Genomic DNA, 24,985 nt, shown 5'->3' with positions numbered 1-24,985 from the left:
ACTTTATCATTTTCAATTTCCAATTTCGTTACATGTTAGAATGGTTTTATATGATTCAAGTAGTCAATTATCGAATAAAGTAGAAGTTTTCTATATGTTTCATTATTGTCAATAATTTTTCTTTCTTGGTTAAAACATTACAATTTTGTTGGTGCTGTAACTGTGAGGGACATTACTTTGCATTTCAAAAAAATGAAAAAAAAAACAAATCACCTACATCTCTGCTTATTGCTTGCAGGAAGCTGTCCTCAACACATCCCAGAATGTTTATGACTTCACTATGATCTGCACAACTAGCTTTCTATATATTGGTTTGTTGTGCTTAAATGATCTGCACACACTGGACAACTACATGGAAATGACAGTGCTCCCCGCTACCTGGACTGCATGGCCATCGTTAATCTCACCAAGATTGCCTTTTGTCGCTGCTGAACTTGGAGCCTTGGAGGAGGGCAGAGAGCCATTAGGCGACCATGGAGCTTGACAGCTTGTTGCCTTCAGGCAGGACACTTGGGTGTCTTGGTTTAGAGCAAGGCTTTCTCTGATTGATGTACTGATTGGTGTGGCTTCATTGACTGATGCAACGACTGAACTTTCTATATTTGCAACATAATGATGTGGCAAATTACTGCGTGCAACTTTGTTAGGTACTAGATATCCATTTCGGATGTAGATTTCTACGGAGAATATGTGACGGAACCGCCAAATTAAATTTCTAAATTAAGTGTACTGGCCGTCATCTGAACACATCGGGCACATTAGCTTAATGGTTTAATTTTACGGTCCTTTTTCAACCCACGGCCCGATCGAAACAACACCGGTAGTCACACGCGAAGGCGGGCGCAGATGGTACAAACACAACATATAATTGAAAATACAACACACGGCATAAGATAGTACATCGCTTTTTACAACCCGGGTTCAAATACAAAGGTTTTACAGACCGGATTCAAATATACATATATGCTTTACATAATTCACAACTTTCCAAATGATGTAGCCAAAGTTCCAAAAAGAAATAACCTACATCTACACTACTACCACCTTCACTGCCTGTGCCCAACCGGTCAGACCGGTTCATTCAACCGGTCAGACCGGTCACCACAGCCATAACTCACCCTACCGGTCAGACTGGCCCACTGACCTGTCAGACCGGTCCACACAAAAACTGAGGGCTGCACACTCTGCTCCACAAGTGTGCAACCCACCAAACTCCTAGTCTAAGGGTCTCAGTCCACCACTTCCCACCTCTCTGCGTCTCGGCGGATGAACTTGACACAGTAGGGGCATAAGTCAACGTCCGGGTGCCCTGTAATAAAAATTGGTGGCAACAAAGACTAAGCAACTAATACTCAGCAAGACTTGCCCCGACCAGTGAGTATACTTAGCCCACATATCTAGACATATAAAGCTTTTTGGCTGATGGTTGGTTTTGCAGAAAAGCGCTAGAAGTCAGTCCTTATCTTCCAAATTTTAGCTCCCCTTTATATCAATAGATCTATTAATCATCTATGATTTGCAATTCTACAATAATCAAGGTGAGCAAAACATTAATTAAATGACAGCAGTCCTCATTGCATCTCATCTCATTTTATTCCATTTTATTTCTATGATGTGACTAAGAGATCAATACTCTCATAACCGCGAGACACGGCGAATCGATTCGATTTAACCTTGCAAGGTAGATCTAACCAACACGGCACGCCAAAATCCCGTCGGAACCCACGCACCAACCTTTCCCCTCCCCACCTCGAACTACAGGAATCAGCCCTACGACATATAGTTAGCCGAGCCTTACGTGAGACCACCAAAAGTAAACATACACGACCCCTTTCTCCGCGGCCACTCGACTACCCTACGAGTTGGGTGCGGGTTTCTATACTTTCGAACCAAAGCAGTACTCGGCTTACCGGTTTCAACTACCTCCTACTCCCGGCATGCGGTTAGTACAATTCAATTCCCGATCAGCACAGCCGACAACGGAACGGTCCTTACTCAACACAGATGGGGCTACACCTTTCCCCATCCGGCCTCCCATCCCATACCTTCCATCTTGAATATAGTAACTCATATATTGTAATATAAATACATTCTATATCTCGCGAGTGACAGAATTATCACTCAACTTCTATTGAGCCCTATTAAGCATAGTATTTCTATCGATCTATGCATACTAGTATAAACTCGAGGTAACATAGGGATCATGCAACTAAGGTTTCAAACAATTTTCTGAGACGTAATGCACAAGTAATAAATACATATAGTGAGTAATAAATTAAAGTAGTATGACATGCACCGGGGCTTGCCTTAAGTCTGCTGCTCAGCACTAGGGTCGGTTGGGCCATGGGCCAACTCCCCCACGAACCTCCTGCTGCGGGGCTTGCCCCCGCGGCTCCCGTGGCTCCACAACCACCTCGTATACAACCTCCTCCGCTGCGACTGCTACACGTATGCATATGCATATGACATGAGAAATGCATGCATAATTTATAAAAATTACAAGTAACCATTAACCAAATTAACTTCTAGCTATTTGCACCGACTATCCCGCATTTAACCCTCTCAGCCAATGCCTCACCGGTCAGACCGGTTCCCAATACCAGTTAGACCGGTCCTACTTAATCTAGCCACGTTATCGGTCAGATCGGTCCCTCCGACCGGTCAGACCGGTCCTACCCAGATAAAAAACTAGACTCTCTGTCGCGGCTAAACTAGCCCACCAAATTTCACATCCTTTCTAGGCCCAGTTCAAGATGCATAAAGACGATCCTAACCCAAAAAATTCGACTAAACCCAAAAAATTCGACTAAAACCTTCTAGAAAGAGAGATTCACTCAACCCTAGGTAAAATACCTTGGATGAGTTAACTAGCCCCCCAGTTTCCTCGGAAAAAAAAGAACAGAGAGATGTCTAAAAAGATCTACAATAATCATTTTAAAAATAAAAAAAATCAGAAATAAACTTGCTGTTTGGGTCGGGTACATTTTTTTTGTCTGAATTTCGTAATATAGCTGTCTAATGTGAGACTACTTTTAGTCGACCGGCCTTTCTATGTTGTGCTTTTGCCGTCGGACGGGCTCGCAACAACGCGCAAAACCTGCGCTGCTTCTGCAAAAATCCGGCCGAACAAAATCGATATTTCGATCGAGACGCACGCAAAATAGTCAAGCCTCAAGCCATCGCCCAGGTCACCCCCGCGTCGCCCGCGGCCGCCGGCACGTTTACGTTACCGCGTGCGCCGCCGCCACCCCCCCCCCCCACCCCCTCGCGATCCCCCCCGCACCCGAAAGCCCACGCGGCCATCCATCCCATCCCAGTGGCGCCGCTGTTCGGATGGATGGCTAGCCAAGGAAACTGACCATTTTTTTCCTCCCTTCTTCACCACCTCACCTCGAGGCGCTTTTGAATCCGCTCCCGTCCGGTCTGCTCCCAAAACGCAAAGCCCTCCTCTGCTGCTGGCGCACCAGATCGCGCGGCGCGCCTCCTCCACGCTCCGCCGCTGGGAGTGGGACTGGGAGTGACCTAGGCAGGGCTCGCCGCCGCGATGGCGTCGTCCAGGCGCCGGAGGGGCGGGGGCCCCGAGCGGGCCGCGGACAACTGGGAGCGCCTCGTGCGGGCCGCGCTCAAGCGGGACCGGGACCACCTCCGCGCCGGCGGGGCGGCGGCCGGGGGGCTGGGGCTGGCTGCCGCCGTGCCGGCCTCGCTCGGCCGGACCACTAACATCGAGCAGATCCTGCAGGCAGCAGACGACATCGAGGACGAGGACCCCAACGTCGCGCGGATCCGTAAGCAGAGCCCCATCCTGATTCACCCTCTCCCTCCCTTTGTTCGCCTAGTACAGGGATGGAGCTGGCAGCTGATTTGGTCGAGGGACCTCTGGATGGGGTTTTGGAACTGCTGATTTGGGGGGTTTCCGAGTTGCTGATTTGGGGATACAAAGTCGTGCAGTACCGCGTTTTCCTCTTCTTCGAGCTGAGTGATGATTAGGGTCTAGGTGCTGGCGATTAATGGCCAGGCGCAGAGCTGAGTTCTAGCTAATAATTGGGTCATTTACCGTGGTCCTGTCAGTGGACAACCGATTTCAAGCAAGCCGGGGCTTGCTCTTGTGGCAATTTCAAAGTGATCAGTGGCCTCTAGGTGCCCTCAGGCTGACCGGAGTTCACAGTTGCTAACGCTACCATCACACAAAATCACAATTCTTAAGGTTTCGAATGTTGCTGGCTCGTGGTTTGTCCTGGTTGGTTGGTCTCTGTACTGGGAAAACTGAGCAGTGTTATAAATCTGGAAGACACACTAGACAAAATACTCCTTCCAGGGATTTAACAAAGATAATCCACTAACTTTATTAAGGCTAGGCAGGTGCTTTGATGTTACTCTAAATTACGCCTTTTGTGCTTGCACCACAGTTTGTGAACAAGCCTATACACTGGCTCAAAACCTTGATCCCAGCAGTGAGGGGAGAGGGATGCTTCAGTTCAAGACAGGTTTACAATCTGTTATTAAGGTACGCTTACTCCCATCTTCAGATACTAATTACTTTTGTTCACATTCAGTCTATTTTCCTGTGAGTTCTTCCTAACTTCCCTTGTATAATCATGGCATTCTGCAGCAAAAACTTGCGAAGAAGGATGGGGCTTCGATTGACCGGCAAAATGACATTCAAGTTCTATGGAATTTTTATCTGGATTACAAAAGTCGGCGCCGGGTTGATGATATGCAGCGTGAACAGGAGAGACTGAGGGAGTCAGGAACATTCAGTACAGAGTATGGCCACTCTTTGTTAAGAGATACCGACTTTGTTTTTCTGGGCTGACCTAGCAGTAGAGTTTCTGAAAATGTGCCATTATGGACTTTTAACTTCTAGGCTAGCATGCTTTTTTACTGAAAAGCGAGGCATCCGTCCAGTTCAATTTTACTAGTCACAAAAAAAGTTTACTGTCCCGCAGGAGGTTTTGCCTGCATTACGTTTCAATCACTGGGTGCGCACAGGAACTGCACTGTGTCATCTGTCTTTAGTATAATAACGTAATCGCAGTGAACCTGTGATAATCATAGAATTGACATGGATGTATACATGGCACTGTTTGTGCCTTTCTGCTCGCTTATTCTCTATGGTAATTTTTGATGAACCTAGGCTGCTCATCTACCTTCTTATTGTTGAACTGCTAAGCTATGTAGTTCTACCACATCACATATCATAAGAAATTTTCCTTGTGCATTTTTTTAGTTTTCTTAATGCAATGGGGCCTCTAGGGCTTACTGCCATTATGTCATTCAAAGATACAAACCTTGTATATGTTAAATTGCTCATGTCTAGTATATTTTGTTTGCTATGATCAGGATGGGAGCTAGGGCTATGGAAATGAAGAAAGTTTATGTTACTTTGAGGGCTTTGCTTGATGTTCTGGAAATTCTTGTCGGGCAATCACCAACTGATAGACTTCATAGACAAATTCTAGAGGAGGTAATTCATGAAAGATCTCATGATCATGCTATTTCCCCCCTTATTTTGTAATTATTCTCAGGAATCATTGTTGTGGTTTTTTTTGTGACTGTATACTGGTGTGCTAAAAGCTTGCAATAGTAATCTGGTTTGTTTCACGTACTTTTAAACCATAAGAAATCAGTGTTATGCTAATCAACTGTTACTATTTCCTCTTTGTCCTGTTCAGATAAAGAAAATAAAAAGATCTGATGCAGCCTTGAGAGGTGAACTTATGCCATACAACATTGTACCTCTGGATGTGCCGTCGTCAGTAACAAATATTATTGGTTTTTTCCCCGAGGTATGAGTGTTTGCTTTGGTTTGCGTCACATTTTCCAAAACATATCCTCGATTACCGATTTGTGCTGTACTATGCCTGAGAACATAATCTAACCAACATAATTCAAACATAATTCAGGAGTATTTGTGGGTCAAATACTCAAATCCATAAAATGTCATTTTCCTATGATCTATCTAAATATTTTTTAAAAAACTGCTTGTCAAGTTATGACATTTTCACTGTATGTTCTCTTGGATGACATTTAATTAGTTTATCTGACTGGAGGCTTTAATATAATCATACACACTACCCCTGTAGTCCGATTTCCATTTTCCCTCATGCTATTGTTTACCTCGCCTCATTGCTGGAGCATTAAAAATGCATTATGGGATTAAATGTTGCAATGAAGATGAGGAGATAGGTTGTTCAGATTAAACTCTTAGTTGCAAAATGGTACTCATGACTCAGATCTTTTTCATTGTCTTGTTGTGCCTTAACTGATGGACTATGGATAAAAGCCCCCACCCCTCCCACTATAACACCTGGGTTTTATGGTCGGGTTGGCTAGGTGGGGCGCGCTAACATGGTACCAGAGCCGAGGTCCCGGGTTCGAACCCACCCGGCCACGCATTTCCGCTGCGCCTCTCGTGTGTTGAGACCTACTGCGGGCTACGCCGGGCACTAGAACCTGCTGCGGGCTACGCCGGGCTCGCACGCCGTAGGGGGAATGATGGACTATGGATAAAAGCCCCCACCCCTCCCACTATAACACCTGGGTTTTATGGTCGGGTTGGCTAGGTGGGGCGCGCTAACATTAACAAATAAAAGAAGTATCTTTTGTTGTTGAGAAAAATTCTGTGCAACTGTATCAGGTCAGGGCTGCAACGACAGCGATTCAAAACTGTGAGGATCTGCCACGATTCACTTATGATGCACCACAGCTAAGGCAGAAAGACATTTTTGACCTTTTGCAATATGTATTTGGCTTTCAGGTAAAAAGCTTTTTGTACCACATTCTTTGTTGATTGATCACATTATATTAGATGTTTTGCTAGATTTCTTGTATGGTTTAATACTTAATCATGCATGTTGGCATATGCTACAGTTAAAGATGGTGCTTGTTCTGAGCAACATACTTTCTTATTTTTGATGTTTATGGGAGGCAACCTGTGCTCAGATCTGGCATAAATGAAAGCTTTGCCAGAAACACCTGTATGCTTAGTGTTTGTACTTTGTAGTTTACTTTTGAAGTGTCAAACGATTGAAACACAACTGGCATTGACTGTTGACATCTTTCTTTTGCTTGTTAACAAGCTACTTTGTATGTTGAGACACTTTGTTTCTATGTTGTCTTTGGTTGAACATGGACAGTTTGATATTATGCGGATGTTCTTACGTCACATTCATACAAGAACATTTTGCAGAAGAAAGTTATGTCGAACAAAGTCTCTCATAGACTCTTTGCAAAAGTTTATAGTTTTTTATGCTTGTTCTGTTGATCTTTGTATTATATGAATTAATTACTGATTATGCAACTGTATGGGAAGTTCATTATTTCTAGCTTCTAACCAATTTGTTCATCACCAATTTCATGATAGAATTGTATTGAGCATCTAATTTGTCTGGGATTGTTCCAGGATGATAATATTCGAAACCAACGTGAAAATGTTGTACTTACATTAGCCAACGCTCAGTCCCGTCTTGGCCTGCTCGATGGGACAGAACCGGTGAGTTCTCTTTTTACAAGCAACTAATTGTCTTGTATAGGATTTTGATAAGAAATTTTTATCCTGCTGATTTAATACTCCATATGTTAGTAACTAGGCACTTTGAGTTGCATGCACCAACCAATTCAACCCAAAACCTTTAGTTGATGGGAAGAGGTGGGCAGTTCACTTATACTTCAACCCTCTCCCTCATGTGTAGGATCCCTCAGGCCTCAAACGTGGAAATTAGGAGTCGGTAACAATTATTTAATTAATCGCGCCAGCTAGGATTCAAACTCAAGACCTCTGGCCCCGGTACCTTATTGAGTTGCATGCGCCAACCAATTCAACCCAAAAGCTTAAGCTGATGGGAAGAGGTGGGCAATTCATTTGTACTTCCAACAAACTAATCATCTGGTATAGGATTAGTAATTAGGCACTTTGATGGACATATAGAATTTCTACCACAAACCGAGTCTTTAAAACTGTGGCCCTGTTTGGCAGCGCTCCCTCCGCTCTGCTCCACGCCAGATTCCCCAGAGCGCTGCCAAATGTAAAAAATAGCGCCTGCTTCTCCCTCGAGTGGGAGAAGTCGATTCCTGTTTTTGTAGATGCGGTGGGTAGCAGAAAAAACCTGCCCCCCCCCCATTTCAATCCGCTCCGTCCGTCTCCGCTGCTCATTCGCTGTAACTGTTCCCCACCTGTCCACCTCTTTCTGACCGCTCATCCCTGCCCACTGGCTGCCGTTCATCTCTGCCTGCCTGCTCGCCTGCTGGTCGCTCGCCCCTGCCCACCGGCTGCTGCTCGTCCCCATCTTCTCGCCCACTGGTCACCACTCCTGTCCACCGCCCGTTGGCTGCCGCTCATCCTCATCCGCCTGTCCGCCCACTTGCCAGCCGCCACTTTTCGCCTGCAGCTCGTCTTCGCGATGCCGCTCTCTGAGGGGAAGCAGGAAGAAGCCGCTGTCGCCTAGGAGAGTCTGCGCTACAAGCTAGAGCTGAAGCAGAGAGAGAAGCACCACCAAATGCTGAATTGTCGAGCAGGGAGCTAATCGGAGCTGCAGCTAGAGCGCTTGAGAGCTGGTTTAGAGCGCTGCCAAATGTGGCCTGTATATGAACTGTAGTTGGGTGTTCTATGGTGTCCTTGCTTATGAATTTTTCATTTAGTTCTTAGCTTCCTGCATGGAATTCATGTAAGTTAAGCTTGGCTTAGAATGAGGAATGGAAATGTGAACGATTAGTATTTTGTGTTTATCAATTGAACTGTGTACAAATTTAAAGTATACCTGTCACTCCAGTACTGTAGTTCTGTTTGGATAGGGATCTGAGGTGCCTAGACTTATTGTTGTTGGTTAAAATAATGCTGGTAAACCTTTGACTGCCATGTTTTTAATGTTAGTCAATAAAATTTTGTGTCCATTTGCCAGTAAATTCTCTTATGTATGTATGCAACAAGCACTAAGCAAAGTTATGGGTCTTGTAGAAAATTGATGAGAGGGCGGTCACTGAAGTTTTCTGCAAAGTTCTGGACAATTACATAAAATGGTGCAGGTACTTGGGAAAGCGCGTGGCATGGACAAGGTGATAAAAACTTTTGTGGTTAATACTTTCATTGTGCGTGGTGTCATCTTGCGCGATGCTTTACCTGTTTTCCATCTTTATTTTTTTAAAAAAAATCTTTGATAGCCTTGAAGCAGTAAATAAGAACCGGAAGATCATATTGGTTGCTCTCTACTTTTTGATTTGGGGTGAAGCTGCGAATATTCGTTTTCTCCCAGAATGCTTATGCTACATTTTCCACAATGTGAGTCCCTTCCTAACCCAAGTGCTGTTCTTTCTCTTCTGTAGTTTCAGAGAGACTACATCTGGAAATTAGTTTAGTATGGCCTATACTTTGTGTAGATGGTATTGTCAGGTCGATGAGTATGACTGATATGTCAGCTGCAGTAAACATTTAGCTTTGTCCTTAGCAAGTTGCTCCTTTCATGGTTTAATTTGGAATGTTAGAGTATATTAGGCAACTCCAGATATGGTAGTTTAGGATTGATATAATCCCGTGATAGCCTTCCTTATCTCTAGGGGAGGTGTCTTGCCCTCCAAGCCTTGTACTCCTATATATACCGCCCAAGGGGCTCATCGCAATACAATCGACCACATTATACGCATCCTACTATCCTACATGGAATACTGTAAGAATACCTGTTGTATCTTCTGGCAGGTGATGTCATATTTTTGCTTTTTGTTTTTTTTTTGGGGTGCGGCACTGACAGTTAGGACTTAATTGCTAGTCCCTCTGTTTTTCAATATATGATGTTTAGGAAGTGCTAAATGAACTAATTAGCTTGCCCTAAGCTAGACCTGATCATAGCTTGGGCTTGGCTGGGTTTGAGTTGGGCCAAACGAAACCCGATTTTCTTTTTTCTAGCCTGTTCCTCCTGACCCGACCCGAGAGCCGGGCTGAAAAACATGGACCGTGCCCAACCTGAGGCTGGCCCGATAGCCTGTGGCTGACCCGACGGCCCGACATCATATGGGTTCATCTTGAGCTGTAATCTGTATTGTACAGAACTCATTTTTTATCAAAATTCAATCATGTCTCAACTTGTTAATAGCACAAATCAGCAAATCACAACTCAGAGTGAACCTCATGGGCTTTCAAATCACTACACAGCTAATAGATCTCATCTGACTAGCTAACACTGTACCTTCACCATGCATCGAATAAACAAATCAATCACTAGCTAACTAGGAACTATATGGAACCGAGTGGATCGACCAAGCACAAGACGATGGGCGCCTGGTGCGGCTGCTATTCCACCGGAGACTAGGACAGTGGCAGGTCACCTGCAGCCTGGGGCCACGGCTGCGGGCTGGGAGACATTGCTTCCTTGAGGTCTTCATGTAGGAGGCTGAGGGAGAGGCGTCCGTGCCCTGCTGCGGCATCTCGCTCGGATGGGGTTCAGCGGCCGGCGGCTGGGCTTGGGGGGGGGGGGGGTGGATAGGGTTGAGGCGGGATTCTTATATGTGCAGCTGCACTAGTGCTTGTTGGGCTGGACTGCATGGTGGGAGGTGGGGTGCTGTTTGTTTTTCGTTTTCATTTCTTCGGGTTGTCAGGCTGGCCCGTGGGCTAAAATTGCAGCCTGTACATGACCCAAATTTCTGCACGGGTCAAAAACAGGCCCGTGCACTTTTCAGGTTGGGTTTTTTTTTTGGGTGGGTCGGTTCGGGTTTGTTGGGTCAGGCGGCCCATGATCACATATAGCCTAAGTGTCTTATATTTAAAGACGAGGGGGTAATAAATAGTAGGTGCACAGGTGCTATTGTAATAATCCTTGCTAGAACTTGATGACGACACTCTACATAATTGGGTAACGATTCAAAAAACATAAGCAGGGTTTTTAAGGCGTCACCGCCTAGGCGACAAGGCGGTTCCCCATCGCCTTGCTTAAGGCTCGCCTTAGCCCGCCTAGGCGTCGCCTAGGCGACTGAACGGCTCACCATCGCCTCGCCTCGCCTTACCGCTTTAAAAACCTTGAACATAAGCAACCTCGACTAGCGCATGTTGTTCTTCATCGTGCATATGACCAGCAAATCAAATGAAGTTCTCCCTCCTTTTCTTTATGTAGGGTGTATTTGAATTTTAAAACAATCGAACTTAGTTTTGACTAAAAATTTCTCGAATTTTTTGTTTATAGTATCTAAAAGTTGCAACAATAAATTTATGTTTGATGTATCTTTCAATATGATATTAATTTTGTAACAGCTAATAATATATTCAATGGGAATTGATGGTCGAAGATCACTTTTGAAATCCTATACATAAAGTGAGAGAGGGGGGGGGGTATGAAATCAGGTTTAAACCCGCAGTATTCCCTCAGTGTTCAAACCCTTGTACTAGCAGATACCATGATATTGGGTAACCGGATTTGCATTTTAGGTCAAAACTTAAGCTCGGCTCCTTTTGTTGTTGTGGCTGTATATGTCCTTGTTAGGGAAGAAGTCCTCTGTATTTCTCTAACAATGTGCTGCTGTACAGTACTGCAGTTTATTCAGCTCAATGACACTATTGGCATATTTCAGATGGCAAAGGAACTCGATGGAATTCTTGACTCATCTGAAGCTGAACCTGCAAAGAGTTGTATTACTGGCGATGGTTCCACCTCATTTCTGGAGAAAATAATCACCCCAATATATGAAACCATGGCAGCGGTAGGTTTGCCTTTTAATGGTTCTATCTTTGATCTACTTTTATCATATAGATCATAATGTTTTCTCCACTTGTATTGCTGGCTGCATTTGGATGACATATGTTAAGGGTATAATAGTCAAGGGTATTATTGTAATATCCTAGTGTCTAGGTGTTATGGAGTAACTAGGGATAGCACGAAGAACCTGCTCGTCGCCCTCCCTCTAGAGGCTCTGACTACTTTTAGGGTTCTTCTTGCTTGCCTTTCATTGATACAATAGGGTCTCTTTTATAGAGACGACTGACTTGACCCTTAAGCAAATATCCTAACTAAATCCATCTAACTTATCTGAGTTATCTCTTTCCTAACAAACCAACCCTATTCGCGGCACTGTTCACGCGCTACAGTATTCGTGGGCTTAGGCCCATGGCCGGCCCACTTGCCATAACACTAGGGTTTGGGGCTCTCTTGTATATATATACCCATTTGGGGCTATTCAATACAGACATACAGTTCTCTCCATTCCTAACAACATATACCCTTCAAAAATTTTGTATTGCTTCCAATACATCAACTATACAATCTGCCTGTAGGGTGTAATTATGTAATCCAGGTTCCACCAAGGTATTGGATTGGATCAATCTGGAAAATTGTGGAAACTCCATGGGGTGTTTTAACAGTCTTTGCCGTCTCATTTCCCATCTTGAAATGTGTTCATTTAAACAAAAAAAAGTTTGGTCGCAGCAACAAAATTGTTTCCTTCTTTTTTCCCCTTCGATTTGGTATATTCTTATATTGCTAACTCTTCAACATAATTTTGACTTGAAATTTTGTTTTTAAGCCACGGAGCAAGTATAGATTAAATGTAGCATTCCCCCCAGAATTTTAACTTCTGTTTGGTTATAAAATTCTATCTTAATTGCACAATTACACTTAAGGTGCGTTGCACATGGTACATTGCATTGCTGGCACTGTTTGGTGCTTTGGAATTGTATTTTTACTGCTGTTTATTTTGTTGAATGAAATTTCATTCGGTGTTTAGTTGGGTATATTCTAAATTAGATAGTTCTAGTGGCCTACTGGATCATGTGCCATCTGTCTTGTTTATTTTGTGCCTGACTTCTGTGTATTAGCCAATTGCGTGCCGATTGTTTAACTGTCTCAGACCTTTCGCTGCTGCATTGAAAGCTTTTGCATATATTGATCACAGGAGGCTAACAATTATAATGGTGGAAAAGCTGCACATTCTGCTTGGAGGAATTATGATGACTTCAATGAATATTTTTGGTTGGTCTATAAGCTTGCCAATCTGCTGCTTCCTCTTATATCATTTTCTTTTCTATCATTAACTTTATTCTGCTACGTATGTGTAGGTCACGTTCATGCTTTGAGCTTGGTTGGCCACCTGCGGAGGGCTCCAAATTTTTGCGCAAGCCTGCTAAGAGGAAGCGTGTAAGTTAATCTTGCATATTTTCCTAAAGAGACTAACAGTTTATTTTATTTTTTATATGTGACCTTTGAGGGCATACAATGTGGGAAACACAACTATAAAAATATTATCACTTGAGGTTGCTACTTTTCTGTCTGCTACTAGTTTCTAGCCTTGAGTGTCTTATCAGTTTAATGCTTGTTTTTGGTTGTTGATTTAAGTTCCTAGGCTATCTTAATTGCTTCGAATGTAATAAAATGATTTGCACTAAAATAGCCAAATTTGCAATTGTTCTCTCAGTAATGCTGCTGCTGTACAAACATATGGTATTATAATTGGTCAATTCTACCATTGCACATGTAATGTTAAGACCCATTTTAAACAGGTTACAGATTAACTTTGTTTGAAACAAGCTACAGTGTAACTCTGTTCTTATTATTAGATTTGGAACAGTTAAAAAATATCTTGGAAACTGAAAGATGAATATGAAAAATACTAGCCTTAGTCTACCTACATAGCCTGCTAGTTTCTGGATTGACAACAATATTGATCTTACTTGAAAGTTAAGGTAGCTGAATCAGGATGCTTTTCTTTGGGTGCTTTGGGATGCAAAGAGTAAAGGGGTGCTTTGGGATGCAAAGAGTAAAGGGCTAGATGATTTGCTTGTTACGAATGGATGAGGAAGGAGATGACTGAACTGTGTGTATGTATTGAGATATGCCCAAAGGGCTATATATACAAGAGGATACCCCAAACCCTAGACTAGGTGCTATGACTATAATACCCTTAACACTACCCTTAACACTACCCTTAACACCCCCTCTCAAATGCAAAGTGAATGCAATGACGTTGCATTTGGAGAGTTGACACTAAGCACTAGACTCAAACATAAACATGAAATTGATACATCCAAAGTCCGAAATCAAAGATGTCATCAAAGTGTGCAACTCTTGAACTTGTCGATGTAGAAAATGCTCCTCCACAAGAGGGTATTGCCTTCACAACCGTACTTCAGCAAATAGCCCGAGTCTTCACAAACCAGTACGTCGACTCTTCAACATGAACCTTGCTTTGGAGATTTTGAACTTGACAATAACAGTGAGATGTGTCAAGCCAGCCAAAGAGAGAAATGAGAGATCACTGCTGTGAAACGGCAAGCAGGAGGATGACATGATGATGACGACAAATAAATGGCCATTGGTCATGATGTGGAGCAAGACGGCTCCGAAAGAGACCAAGAGGGCATTGTCGCACCACAATGATGATGACGAGATTAGCTAAATCAACGAGATTCAACTAACCATAAAATAAAAGGAAGAAATTGGCTGACTGACAATATGAATTTTGTGGACATGCACGGCATTGACGAACCGGAGAAATATATGTGGACTTAGATTGATACGGCTAGAACTGGCATGACTGAGATGCTAACTGGACACGATACAAGAACACTTAATATAGCAGTAGATAACTAGCAGCAGATAGATAGAAGCAGCACGCATGCAAAAGCAGACGATGGATAGAAGTGGCATAGCAGCAGCAGAATTATGGAGCAATGAAAATGGACTTGGATTGGCGTGGATGCAGATGCAAGTGCAACGAAGCAAAGCAATACCACCAGCAGTTGCATGTGCGAGATCGATTTCAGAACGGGCCACCAGAAGCCGCAGCTGCAAGGAGCAGAACAGAGCACCGCCACCGCACAGCACCATGACGGGGAAGCACCAGGGTGACGGGCCTCTGCTGCCCCCAATCCGAGCGGACAGGAGCGGACGGTGTGGACGGGCGCCGTGCGACGGGCGAGGATGGCTGCGCGCGACGGGCGGCAGACGGCCGCGACAAGCCGCGCGGACGACGCGAGGACGAGCCGCAACGGGCGGCAGGGACGAGCCGCGACAGGGAGGCGCGGTGGACGACGACGGCGGGTGGCGAACGGAGAGGAAGACGAGTTGCGACGGGCAACTCCCCCTATCGACTCCAGCAGCCGGATCCGCGACGGGCGGAGCGGAGGGCCGAGACGGCCGACGAGCAGCGGCAGAGGAGGCCACGACAGGCCGTGACGGGCGGCTGCGATGCTCCTGGCCGCACGCACAGCGACGGGCTGCGCAAGAACGGCCGCGAAGGGCCGAGTGGACGGCGGCTGCGCGATGGGCGCGGCGAATGGGCTGTGGCGGGTTGCTCCCGTTGCAGATCTGGCGCGGTCGAGGACGAGGACGGTCGTGATGGGCGGCGGGGCGGCCGGATCCGCGATGGGCGGACGCGATGGCGGGCGGAGGAAAGCCGCGACGGCGGCTAGACAGGCGGCGGCGCGCGACAGCGCGCGGCGACGGCGGCCGGCCAACGCGGAGCAAGTGGCCGTGGACGGGTGCTGCTGCGAACTAAAAAAAACGGATTTGGGTTTGGGGGTTGAAGGAGGTGCTGCCCCCAGGAGCAAGACCAATGCTCCTAGGGGCAGCACAGCGGTGGAGACGAGGGTGGCGGCCGATCTAGAATCGAACCTGCTCTGTTACCATGTTACGAATGGATGAGGAAGGAGATGACTGAACTGTGTGTATGTATTGAGATATGCCCAAAGGGCTATATATACAAGAGGATACCCCAAACCCTAGACTAGGTGCTATGACTATAATACCCTTAACATTGCTAATCCTTTTCTTCTTTGTATGGGAAATCTTCTCTTTAGTTTATAAGTATTGAAAGTGTATAATGAAAACAGGTAGTCTCTAGAGAAAATATGGGGTGTTTATTCTTACTTATCTTTCTTTATTTTGTGCAATATCTGGTGGTGATGCAACTAAGAGGGAGGCATTTTGATGACTAAAATAAAGTCAATACTGTTTTCCTGTAATGTTGGTCTGTAATACTGTTTTCTGTGTTTTCCAATTTCCATAATTACCAATGTTTTTTACCTTAAAATTTCTGCCTTTGATGTCTTATTTGCAGACAGGAAAGACCAATTTTGTTGAACATCGTACTTTTCTGCACCTTTACCGCAGTTTCCATCGCTTGTGGATTTTTCTACTATTAATGTTTCAGGTTAGTGGTCTGAGATTATGACTAATCATGAATAAGTATATCTTGAATATATTATCATTGAAGTTGATTTTTCACTGATTGGTGATGCAGGGCTTATCTATTATCGCTTTTCGCCATGGGAAGATAGATATTGACACCTTTAAAATACTACTTAGTGCTGGACCAGCCTTTTTCATCCTAAACTTCATTGAGTGTATGTTCTCTATGTTACTGTTATTGCTTTTTCTTTTAGAATTAGAATTAGAACTTATTCTTGCTTCATCATATCTTTTCATCTTTAAATATAATCTCGATAGGAAGCTACTGATATTTCTGCTGTTCCTTTTATATTCCATATTTTATTGTTATTGTTCTTCTTTAGGCTGCTTGGATGTGCTACTCATGTTTGGTGCGTATAAGACAGCAAGAGGTTTTGCCATCTCAAGATTAGTTATCCGATTCTTTTGGTTAACTGCAGTTTCAACATTTGTAACTTATCTTTATGTGTGAGTATTCAGTTAGTTTTTTACTTCCTTTTCTGTTTATGTTAGCTAAGTTATCTATTTACGTGAATGCTGATATTGAACAGGAAGGTCTTGGAAGAGAAAAATGCAAGGAACTCTGATTCAACTTATTTCCGGATTTATGGTCTTGTTCTTGGTGGTTATGCTGCTGTTCGGATTGTGTTTGCACTAATGGCCAAGATCCCTGCTTGTCACAGGCTTTCTAGTTTTTCTGATCGGTCACAGTTTTTCCAATTTTTCAAGTGGATATACCAGGTATATGTCATCATTCCATAGAAATTGGGAAAGAAATTTCTATTGAATTATCAACTGACTTATTTTTTTACCTTTTGTTCTTAGGAGCGATATTATATTGGACGGGGACTTTATGAGAGTATAAGTGATTATGCCAGGTTCTTTCCTTTTGCTTTTTGTGATTTCCGCAACAAATTTTTTGACACCCTTAACCTTTATTGTGGTTCTTTGGGCTAACATCTGTAGCAAGTCCTTCATTTTCAATTGTTAGCATCAATATACTACTGGCCATCAGTTAATTTTCTTGAGTATATGTTGTGATTGGCGATTGCTTTTAATTCTCCTGGTTTATATGTGGAAATGCACCTGGTGCAGCAGCTAATCGTGTGGCTTTAGAAGCCTGTGTACAAGCTCGTAACGAAGGGCACGAGGTTTATTCAAATTGCAAAGACTCCCAAGCACACGTATTGATAGCGACAAGTGCTCAAGAGAGGAGAGGAGGGGGGGGGGGCAGAAGCTACTTTGTTGTTCTTGCCAGCTTGATCGAACCTTTCTCTGAGCTAGATTCTCTTGATCTTTTGCTGCCTTCGCCCCATCAAAGTCCGCATTGAAACCCTTACACACTAATGGATGTAAACAAATAGTACACCCCTCTCGAAGGGTTGCCATTAGTGTTTCACTGTTTCTTGAATCTTATTTTTTTTTTGGAAGCAAGGGGAAAAATAATGCACAGCATCCATCTTTTGGCTCGAGAATTTTACTGGATAGTGGGCATTTCATATTGAATTTTGCTTGTGGCCTTTGTTGTGTTACTTGCCTTTGTTTCAGGGTTAGATACATGCGTGCACCAGTGTTTCAAAGGCGCCGCCTAGGTGTCCGTGCATACCCAGCTCGCCTTAGGTCGCCTTGTCGCTTTTGAAACACTGGTATGCACTTATGAAATTACAAATTGAGTTACAGTAGCCTGAGATACTCATGGGTTTGATTAGTTCCTAGTGTTAGTGGTTACTGGCAGTAGCCTGGTGTTATTTGACCTTAGTAGTTACTGGAAATTTCCTGAGATATACCATTCACTAGCTCTTTACGACCTGCCAGACTGTCATTTTGAATACCCACCATTTGTCTCGACGATAACTGGCCCTCACTGACCGTGTTCATCATTCTTTGTTATGTACTCACTGTTAATCTACTTATGCAGATATGTGATATTTTGGGTTGTCATACTGGCCTGCAAATTTACTTTTGCATATTTTCTCCAGGTGCTTATAACAAAGTCTAGACATATGATGTTTGTTCTATGTTTTTATAACAAAAAATTCTTCATACTTTGTCATTCACCTCTTGCAGATTAAGCCTTTAGTTGAACCAACCAATATAATAGTTCAACTCCATGATTTGAAGTATTCCTGGCATGATTTGGTATCAAGGGGTTCGTATATCTAGAAAATATTACACTAATATTATTGTTTAATTGTTGCCACTGTCTACTGAAATTATCTTTACTATCTACTTCTACACGACTGACTGTGTTCTTTTAGGAAATAAAAATGCTTTGACCATTCTAAGTCTTTGGGCACCAGTCTTGGCTGTAAGTTACATGTTTTGACCTGTAGCTTTGATATTGATATAAGAGAAAAAAAAGAATATGAAATGATACATCACGTTCTTTTATTTGTATCTATGTATCTGTAGATATATCTGATGGACATCCACATTTGGTACACACTCTTATCGGCTCTTGTTGGTGGTGTTATGGGTGCTAGAGGTCGACTTGGGGAGGTATATTTTGTTCTTTCAAGTCCTTGCCTTGTTTGTGTATCCAAATTCCAAATGCTATCGACTATGTATACATTTCTTATGATATGCAAATAAAAAATTACTATTTCGACATTTGCTTACGATGCAGATTCGTTCAATAGAAATGCTTCATAAACGTTTTGAGAGCTTTCCAGAAGCATTTGCTAAAACCCTTTCCCCTCAAAGGTTCTTAGCCTTATACTCTGAGTTCCTGTTATTCTAATTGTTTATGATTAATTACATATTAGCTGAACTTTGTATATGTTTATTTCTGTTTAGTATAGATTGCTTTGGATCTTTAGTTGCTTGTTTTTCATACTCTGTATCTTATTCTGCAGGATATCAAGCAGACCAGTTGCTCAGGTAAATGAACACCTGTTCACCACATGTTTTTGATACTTCCTTTAAAAGATTGGTTCCATAATCTTGCCTTTTTCACATCCTTGAAATAACTGCTATTATTTTCATTAGGTCTGCTAAGTTGCATTTTCTTTTTCAACCTAATTTAACTGAACATTGTCGAACTAATCTAGCTTCTTGTTTCAGTAGATTCTAGGTTTATTCTTAATTTGTGAGTTCAGATTTCCCCTTTTCTCGTTGTTGTCATTATCTCTCCAAGGGGAATATCCTTACAGCTTTGATGATAGACTGCACACACTTTTGTGTTTAAGGTTCCTTTTCCATTCGTTATACAAAGAAGTCACCTGGTGAATTTTGATAATCAATTTTTCTTGAAACATCGGATATAAGGGTAATGTTGTTCTATTTTTTTATTACTTGAGATTAGGATTCAGAAATTACTAAGATGTATGCCTCGATATTTTCCCCGTTTTGGAATGAGATTATCAAGAGTTTGCGTGAAGAAGACTATATCAGCAACAGGTCAGGCAGGAAATAGTAATAGTTTACGTTATATTTGATTTTCTTTGCTTCAATATTGGTGGATTTCCTTTCAGGGAAATGGACTTGCTTATGATGCCAAGTAACTGTGGAAATTTGAGACTTGTACAATGGCCATTGTTTCTGCTGACTAGCAAGGTATGAGAAATCGTAGTTCAAATAGCATTTTCATTGTGAGAATGAATCTTTTTTTGTATCTGAATATGTGGTTTGGCTGTTATCAATCTGTTGTTTGATTCTTCTGTAGATTATGTTGGCAAATGACTATGCTTCTGACTGTAAAGACTCGCAATATGAGCTATGGAATAGAATATCAAAAGATGAATACATGGCTTATGCTGTCAAGGAATGTTACTACAGTACTGAAAGAATTCTTCATTCGTTGGTTGATGCTGAAGGGCAGCGCTGGTATGCTTTCTCAGAGAAAGATGAATCTGATACTAAGATCAAGGCTACATAATGTTTGCCCTTATTTCGCTACTTGACTATAACACGTGCTGCTGATATTTATACAGGGTTGAAAGGCTTTTCCGAGATCTCAATGACAGTATAGCACAGGGTTCGCTTTTAGTGACTATAAATCTCAGGAAGTTGCAGTTAGTCCAGAGAAAGCTTACGGGTTTGACAGGTCTTCTGGTAGGATTGCTACCCTTGTTTCTTGAGTCTGGGCATGAAAATTGAAAAGCCACTCTATTGTGCTTTATTTGCATGTTCCGCATAAGGTGTTTTTATTATTGATAGATAATTGAGTATGTTCTTGCATCGGGAGCAGGTAGTGCTCCCCTTCCTTTTGGTCATGCTCAGCCTGTCATGTTGGACAGAACCAGGCAGTAGCAAGTAGTGGGCAGTATGCTTCAACAGTAGTGCTAGTATAGAAGTATGATCTAGCTAGTAGTTGGTAGTGACTAGTGACATTTGACTTGTGGTATATGCAAGGAGTAAGATCAGCTGTAACTCAGTTCAGCAGCACCATTGTTTGGTGTTGTCTCCCCTGTTATCCCTTCTCCTACCTCTTGCTTGTGTGTTTGTGTGAGATTGACTAACCTGGAGGCGAAAGTCAACTATTATATTATGCTTATTGTTGAACTATTCCTATTGCTTCTGTGTTTCATAAATTTACTGTGAACACATTTTTGCTTCTGTGTTTCATAAATTAATGCATGAGTTTATGATAAATGGTATGTCTATTAGATACGCAACGAGACTGCTGGTCTTGCAGCTGGTGTTACAAAAGCTCTCCTTGAGCTCTATGAGGTTATCACACATGAATTTCTCGCACCAAATCTGAGGTATGAAGTGAATCATTTTTTTATTTTGACAATGATACTCCATTTTTTTTTCTGTTGAAAACATTCTCTATCTTTTTTGCAGGGAACAGTTCGACACATGGCAACTATTATTAAGAGCTAGAAATGAAGGGCGCCTATTCTCTAAGATTTTCTGGCCAAATGATCCAGAAATGGTACTATTCTTAAAAAAACTAAAAATCTCTTAGCTGTGATGCTGTTACTAGTGTGATGTTTTTGTTTGTCCCTGCAGAAAGAACAAATTAAACGTTTGCACTTACTTTTGACTGTCAAAGATTCGGCGGCCAACATTCCAAAAAATCTTGAAGCTCAGAGAAGATTACAATTTTTCACCAATTCTCTATTCATGGACATGCCAGCAGCAAAGCCTGTTTCTGAGATGATCCCATTCAGGTACTATTAACTCCAAGGGTCTCCATTATATCGTAATGAATAGGTTTCTATTAATACCTACTTTTTGTGTGCAACAGTGTCTTTACCCCGTACTACAGTGAGACTGTACTTTATAGCATGTCAGAGCTTTGTGTTGAGAATGAAGACGGCATTTCGATACTTTTCTACCTTCAAAAAATATACCCTGGTACTGTAACCATGCCTAATTATTAGCTTCTAATTTGCAAATTTTATAATTCATGAAAATATTATTTCAAGTATAGCTATGTTTCTGGACCTGTCTGCTGAAGTACTCATGCTGCTTTGATTACTGGTTTTCCTTGGCACTTTTTTTTTTGCTTGTGACTTCTGATTTGTACAAATATCCATTAATTGGGAGTTGAGACACATCGGGACCTTATAGCTAGATAATGGCAAGTATACTACCCCTTTTTTATTATTCTGGCAGGGCGATGAGTATAAAAGCGAGTCCAAGCGAATGACACAAAAAGTGCCTGCTTTTGATTTTCACCTTTTTTCTTTATATTTTTTGTTTTTGCTTTATAACACCCTAGTGCAATGGCAAGCTCTGATTATGTTTTGGTATCATATTTTTAAACTACTTTAGTGTTGTGTTGTTATTTGTTAGGCCTTGAGGCTGCTGGGGCAACAGTGTTCCTTTTTTCTTGAATATTTCTCTCGCAGAAACTCCATATAATAAAGCACTTTCATTATATTGATGTATTGTAAATAGACCCCCCGCCCCACACTCACCCACCCAACCGACCAACCAAAAAGAAAAGGGATTGTCGTTCTTTTAAAAAACTCGACCGGCGGGGGAAGATCGCCCCCATGGCATTGCACTAAGAAGAAACCTCAGCTAAGCCAGCCAAGAAAACCCCTGAAACCTGGCTTCACCCTATGGGGCGCACCGTAACTTGGGCCGACCATGACCCACTGTTAGCGACTACCGCAACTACCCCCTGGTAGGAGCGCCCAAGCAAACCACAGGTGCCAAAGGTCGGTGCCCTGCCACTATTTTTTGGGTTGCCAGCGAGCTTTTTTTTTCCACCAGGATTTGAACCCTGGTTGGTGTCTTCCTCAACTGGGAAGCTTACCACTACACTATAGTGTTGGTCCAGTGATAAAGCCCCCCCTCTCCCCCACTCTAACACCTGGGTTTTAGGGTCGGAGTGGTTAGAGGGGGTGGTCTAAGTTGGTACCAGAGCCAGGTCCCGGGTTCGAAACCCACCGGCCACGCATTTCTTCCGTTGCGCGATTTCCCCTGCGGGGTTCGTTGAGACCAGCAGCCACAGGCGCGGCGCGGCGCGGCGCGGCTCGCTCGCCATAGGGGGAATGTTGGTCCAGTGATAAAGCCCCCCCTCTCCCCCACTCTAACACCTGGGTTTTAGGGTCGGAGTGGCTAGAGGGGGTGGTCTAAGTTATAGGACTGTTGGCGGATTGTCATTTTTACATTTTTAACATTCTCTCACCTGGCCTGCAGATGAGTGGGCTAATTTCTTGGAACGAATTGGCCGTGGTGAATCATCAGAAGATGATTTTAAGGATAGCCCAAGTGACACCTTGGAACTCCGGTTTTGGGTGTCCTATCGTGGTCAAACGTTGGCTAGGACAGGTAAATTTATTTTTTCATTTCTTTTTGTTCCAGTAGATTCTTAAGTAGTAAACAAAATGATGCACAATAAAAAAGTTACATGTTAGGTTGAAAATCTTTATTCTGATGTGCTTATCTGCATGGTTTTAACCTTCTTTATTTTCTGTGTTCATTTACTTATTTTGCTGAGGCAGTGCGTGGTATGATGTACTATAGAAGAGCTCTGATGTTACAAAGTTACCTGGAGAAGAGATACCTTGGAGGTGGGTATATAGTTTTGTGTTGTTTGTTATTTAACACATTTATTTGACTATCTTCATCCTTCTTGCTCTACCAGGTATTGAAGATGGCAATACTGCAGCACAATATATTGACACTCAAGGCTATGAGTTGTCTCCTGATGCACGGGCCCAAGCAGATATAAAATTTACTTATGTTGTTTCTTGCCAAATATATGGGCAGCAGAAGCAAAATAAAAAACAAGAAGCTGCAGATATTGCTCTCTTACTGCAAAGGTTGGTTGACTTTCTTGTTTATTGAATGGGTTTGTAGTTGTTACTGTATTAGATAAAAGGAAAAAGTCCACTTTTGGCCCCTCAACTCTTTACAAAGTCTAATTTTGACCCTCAACTACAAAACCGTCCAGTACCACTACCCCAACTACCAGAACCGTTCACTTTTAGCACCTGACTCTGATTTTGGTGGTTTTCATCTGACATGGCACATGTTGACCGGTATTGACCCGATGACGTGGACAGACAGGGCACATGTTCTCCAGCTCGTCACCGACGTCCGCTCCCCGCACAACCACATCCGCGTCGCCGATGTGTCCCCGCGCGCCGCAGGCCCGCTGGCCGGCGCCCGCCTCCTCCTCCTCGACGACCTCGGCAACATCCACTCCCTCTTGTTCCCCAGCTGCGCCCGCCGCTCCTCCCGCGCCGTCCTCGGCTTCGGCGCCGGCTCCGCGGCCCGCGCGCTCCTCCACTTCCACCCGGACCTCTCCGTGCACGGCTGGGAGCTCGACCCCGCCGTCTTGGCCGTCGCCTGCGACTTCTTCGGCCTCGCCGAGCTCAGGAAGGACCACACGGCGCGCCTGTCCGTGCACGTCGGCGAGCCGAGCTCGAGAAGGACCACGTGGCGCCGGAATTGAAGGGGAAAGGGACCAGGGAGGCCGAGGGGCTCACCACGAACTCATTTTGGGGGTTGATTTGGGCGGAGGAGGGCCGGAGAAGCAGATCGACGTGAGGGGGGCAGAGCTCGTGGTGCTCCAATGGCGGCTGGCGGCAGGGCCACTGATTCCGACCAATTCAACTGTGGTTCGTCGACACCACAGTGCTCAGGAAGGAGCACGCCGCCGATGCGTTCCAGAGCATGTACGCACAGATGGCCTGCGTGCTTTGCCAGCGCCACACCGTGCTCCGCGTGGGCGCCGTCTTCGCGTCGGGCCTCCTCCGCGCCATCCACTTCCTGCAGCTCCACTGGGAGCAGCTCGCCACTGACATCGAGGCCGGCGCTGACCCCGCGCGTGGCCGACCCGTCCGTTCGCGAGGCCGTGGCGGCCATCCTCCCCCCGGACCTGGAGCTGGCCCGAACCCTCCACGCCGAGTGCTCCCGCGGCGACTGGGCGGGCATCGTCACACGCGTGTGGCCCAACGCCGAGTCCTGCGCGTGCCTTGAGGCTCCTGCTGCTCGGCATCAGCACCACGGCGCCTTCCGCGATGATGGCTGCTGTTCCATGGGCGGCGCGCCCTCCGCCGCCGTGTCCGCCGAGCAGCACGCGGCTGCGCAGGAGCGGAGGCGACCAGGGCGGCGCGGGAAGGCGACCGGGGCTGGGGCGGCGCGCAGGGGCGGAGACGGCCAGGGCCGGGGCCGGGGCGGCGCAGGGAGAGCCAGAGTCGGGGCGCGGGGAGAGAGAAGAAAGATGGGAGAGGGGAAGGGATGACATGTGGGACCCACTGCTTAGTTGGCAAAAAAGAAAAAGGAAATCACTGCCACGTCACCTCAAAACCACCAAAACCAGCCTCGAGGGTGAAAATTGAACGGTTTTAACAGTTGAGGTGCCAAACTTACCCGGTTTTAGAGTTGGGGGTTAAAGTTGGACTTAGACAAGAGTTGAGGTGCCAAAAATAGACTTT

The 24,985-nt window shown here is 44.3% G+C and overlaps 1 protein-coding gene across 1 annotated transcript in view; it reads left to right on the top strand.

Moving 5' to 3' along the window:
* The first annotated feature begins 3,396 nt into the window (after nt 1-3,396).
* The window catches only part of LOC120651388 (callose synthase 10-like), a 44,822-nt gene continuing 23,233 nt past the window's right edge, over nt 3,397-24,985 (top strand). Inside the window, exons 1-34 of the mRNA XM_039928862.1 lie at nt 3,397-3,785; nt 4,407-4,504; nt 4,610-4,764; nt 5,341-5,464; nt 5,673-5,786; nt 6,638-6,757; nt 7,403-7,492; nt 8,954-9,051; nt 9,157-9,274; nt 11,551-11,679; nt 12,868-12,944; nt 13,031-13,109; nt 16,030-16,122; nt 16,213-16,315; nt 16,484-16,607; nt 16,691-16,880; nt 16,965-17,017; nt 18,058-18,118; nt 18,207-18,288; nt 18,398-18,447; nt 18,552-18,638; nt 18,766-18,842; nt 18,995-19,019; nt 19,444-19,538; nt 19,613-19,694; nt 19,804-19,964; nt 20,072-20,192; nt 20,748-20,845; nt 20,928-21,018; nt 21,096-21,256; nt 21,334-21,443; nt 22,740-22,871; nt 23,045-23,113; nt 23,188-23,365. Coding sequence (XP_039784796.1) covers nt 3,545-3,785; nt 4,407-4,504; nt 4,610-4,764; nt 5,341-5,464; nt 5,673-5,786; nt 6,638-6,757; nt 7,403-7,492; nt 8,954-9,051; nt 9,157-9,274; nt 11,551-11,679; nt 12,868-12,944; nt 13,031-13,109; nt 16,030-16,122; nt 16,213-16,315; nt 16,484-16,607; nt 16,691-16,880; nt 16,965-17,017; nt 18,058-18,118; nt 18,207-18,288; nt 18,398-18,447; nt 18,552-18,638; nt 18,766-18,842; nt 18,995-19,019; nt 19,444-19,538; nt 19,613-19,694; nt 19,804-19,964; nt 20,072-20,192; nt 20,748-20,845; nt 20,928-21,018; nt 21,096-21,256; nt 21,334-21,443; nt 22,740-22,871; nt 23,045-23,113; nt 23,188-23,365 — 3,686 coding nt within the window. The 5' untranslated portion in view covers nt 3,397-3,544. The remainder of the gene's footprint in view (nt 3,786-4,406; nt 4,505-4,609; nt 4,765-5,340; nt 5,465-5,672; nt 5,787-6,637; nt 6,758-7,402; nt 7,493-8,953; nt 9,052-9,156; nt 9,275-11,550; nt 11,680-12,867; nt 12,945-13,030; nt 13,110-16,029; nt 16,123-16,212; nt 16,316-16,483; nt 16,608-16,690; nt 16,881-16,964; nt 17,018-18,057; nt 18,119-18,206; nt 18,289-18,397; nt 18,448-18,551; nt 18,639-18,765; nt 18,843-18,994; nt 19,020-19,443; nt 19,539-19,612; nt 19,695-19,803; nt 19,965-20,071; nt 20,193-20,747; nt 20,846-20,927; nt 21,019-21,095; nt 21,257-21,333; nt 21,444-22,739; nt 22,872-23,044; nt 23,114-23,187; nt 23,366-24,985) is intronic.

This window comes from Panicum virgatum, chromosome 9K, assembly GCF_016808335.1.
Source record: "Panicum virgatum strain AP13 chromosome 9K, P.virgatum_v5, whole genome shotgun sequence".
NCBI classification, from domain to species: domain Eukaryota; kingdom Viridiplantae; phylum Streptophyta; class Magnoliopsida; order Poales; family Poaceae; genus Panicum; species Panicum virgatum.
The sequence above is the reverse complement of the archived record's forward strand: the minus strand, read 5'-3'. Positions and strand labels throughout refer to the sequence as shown.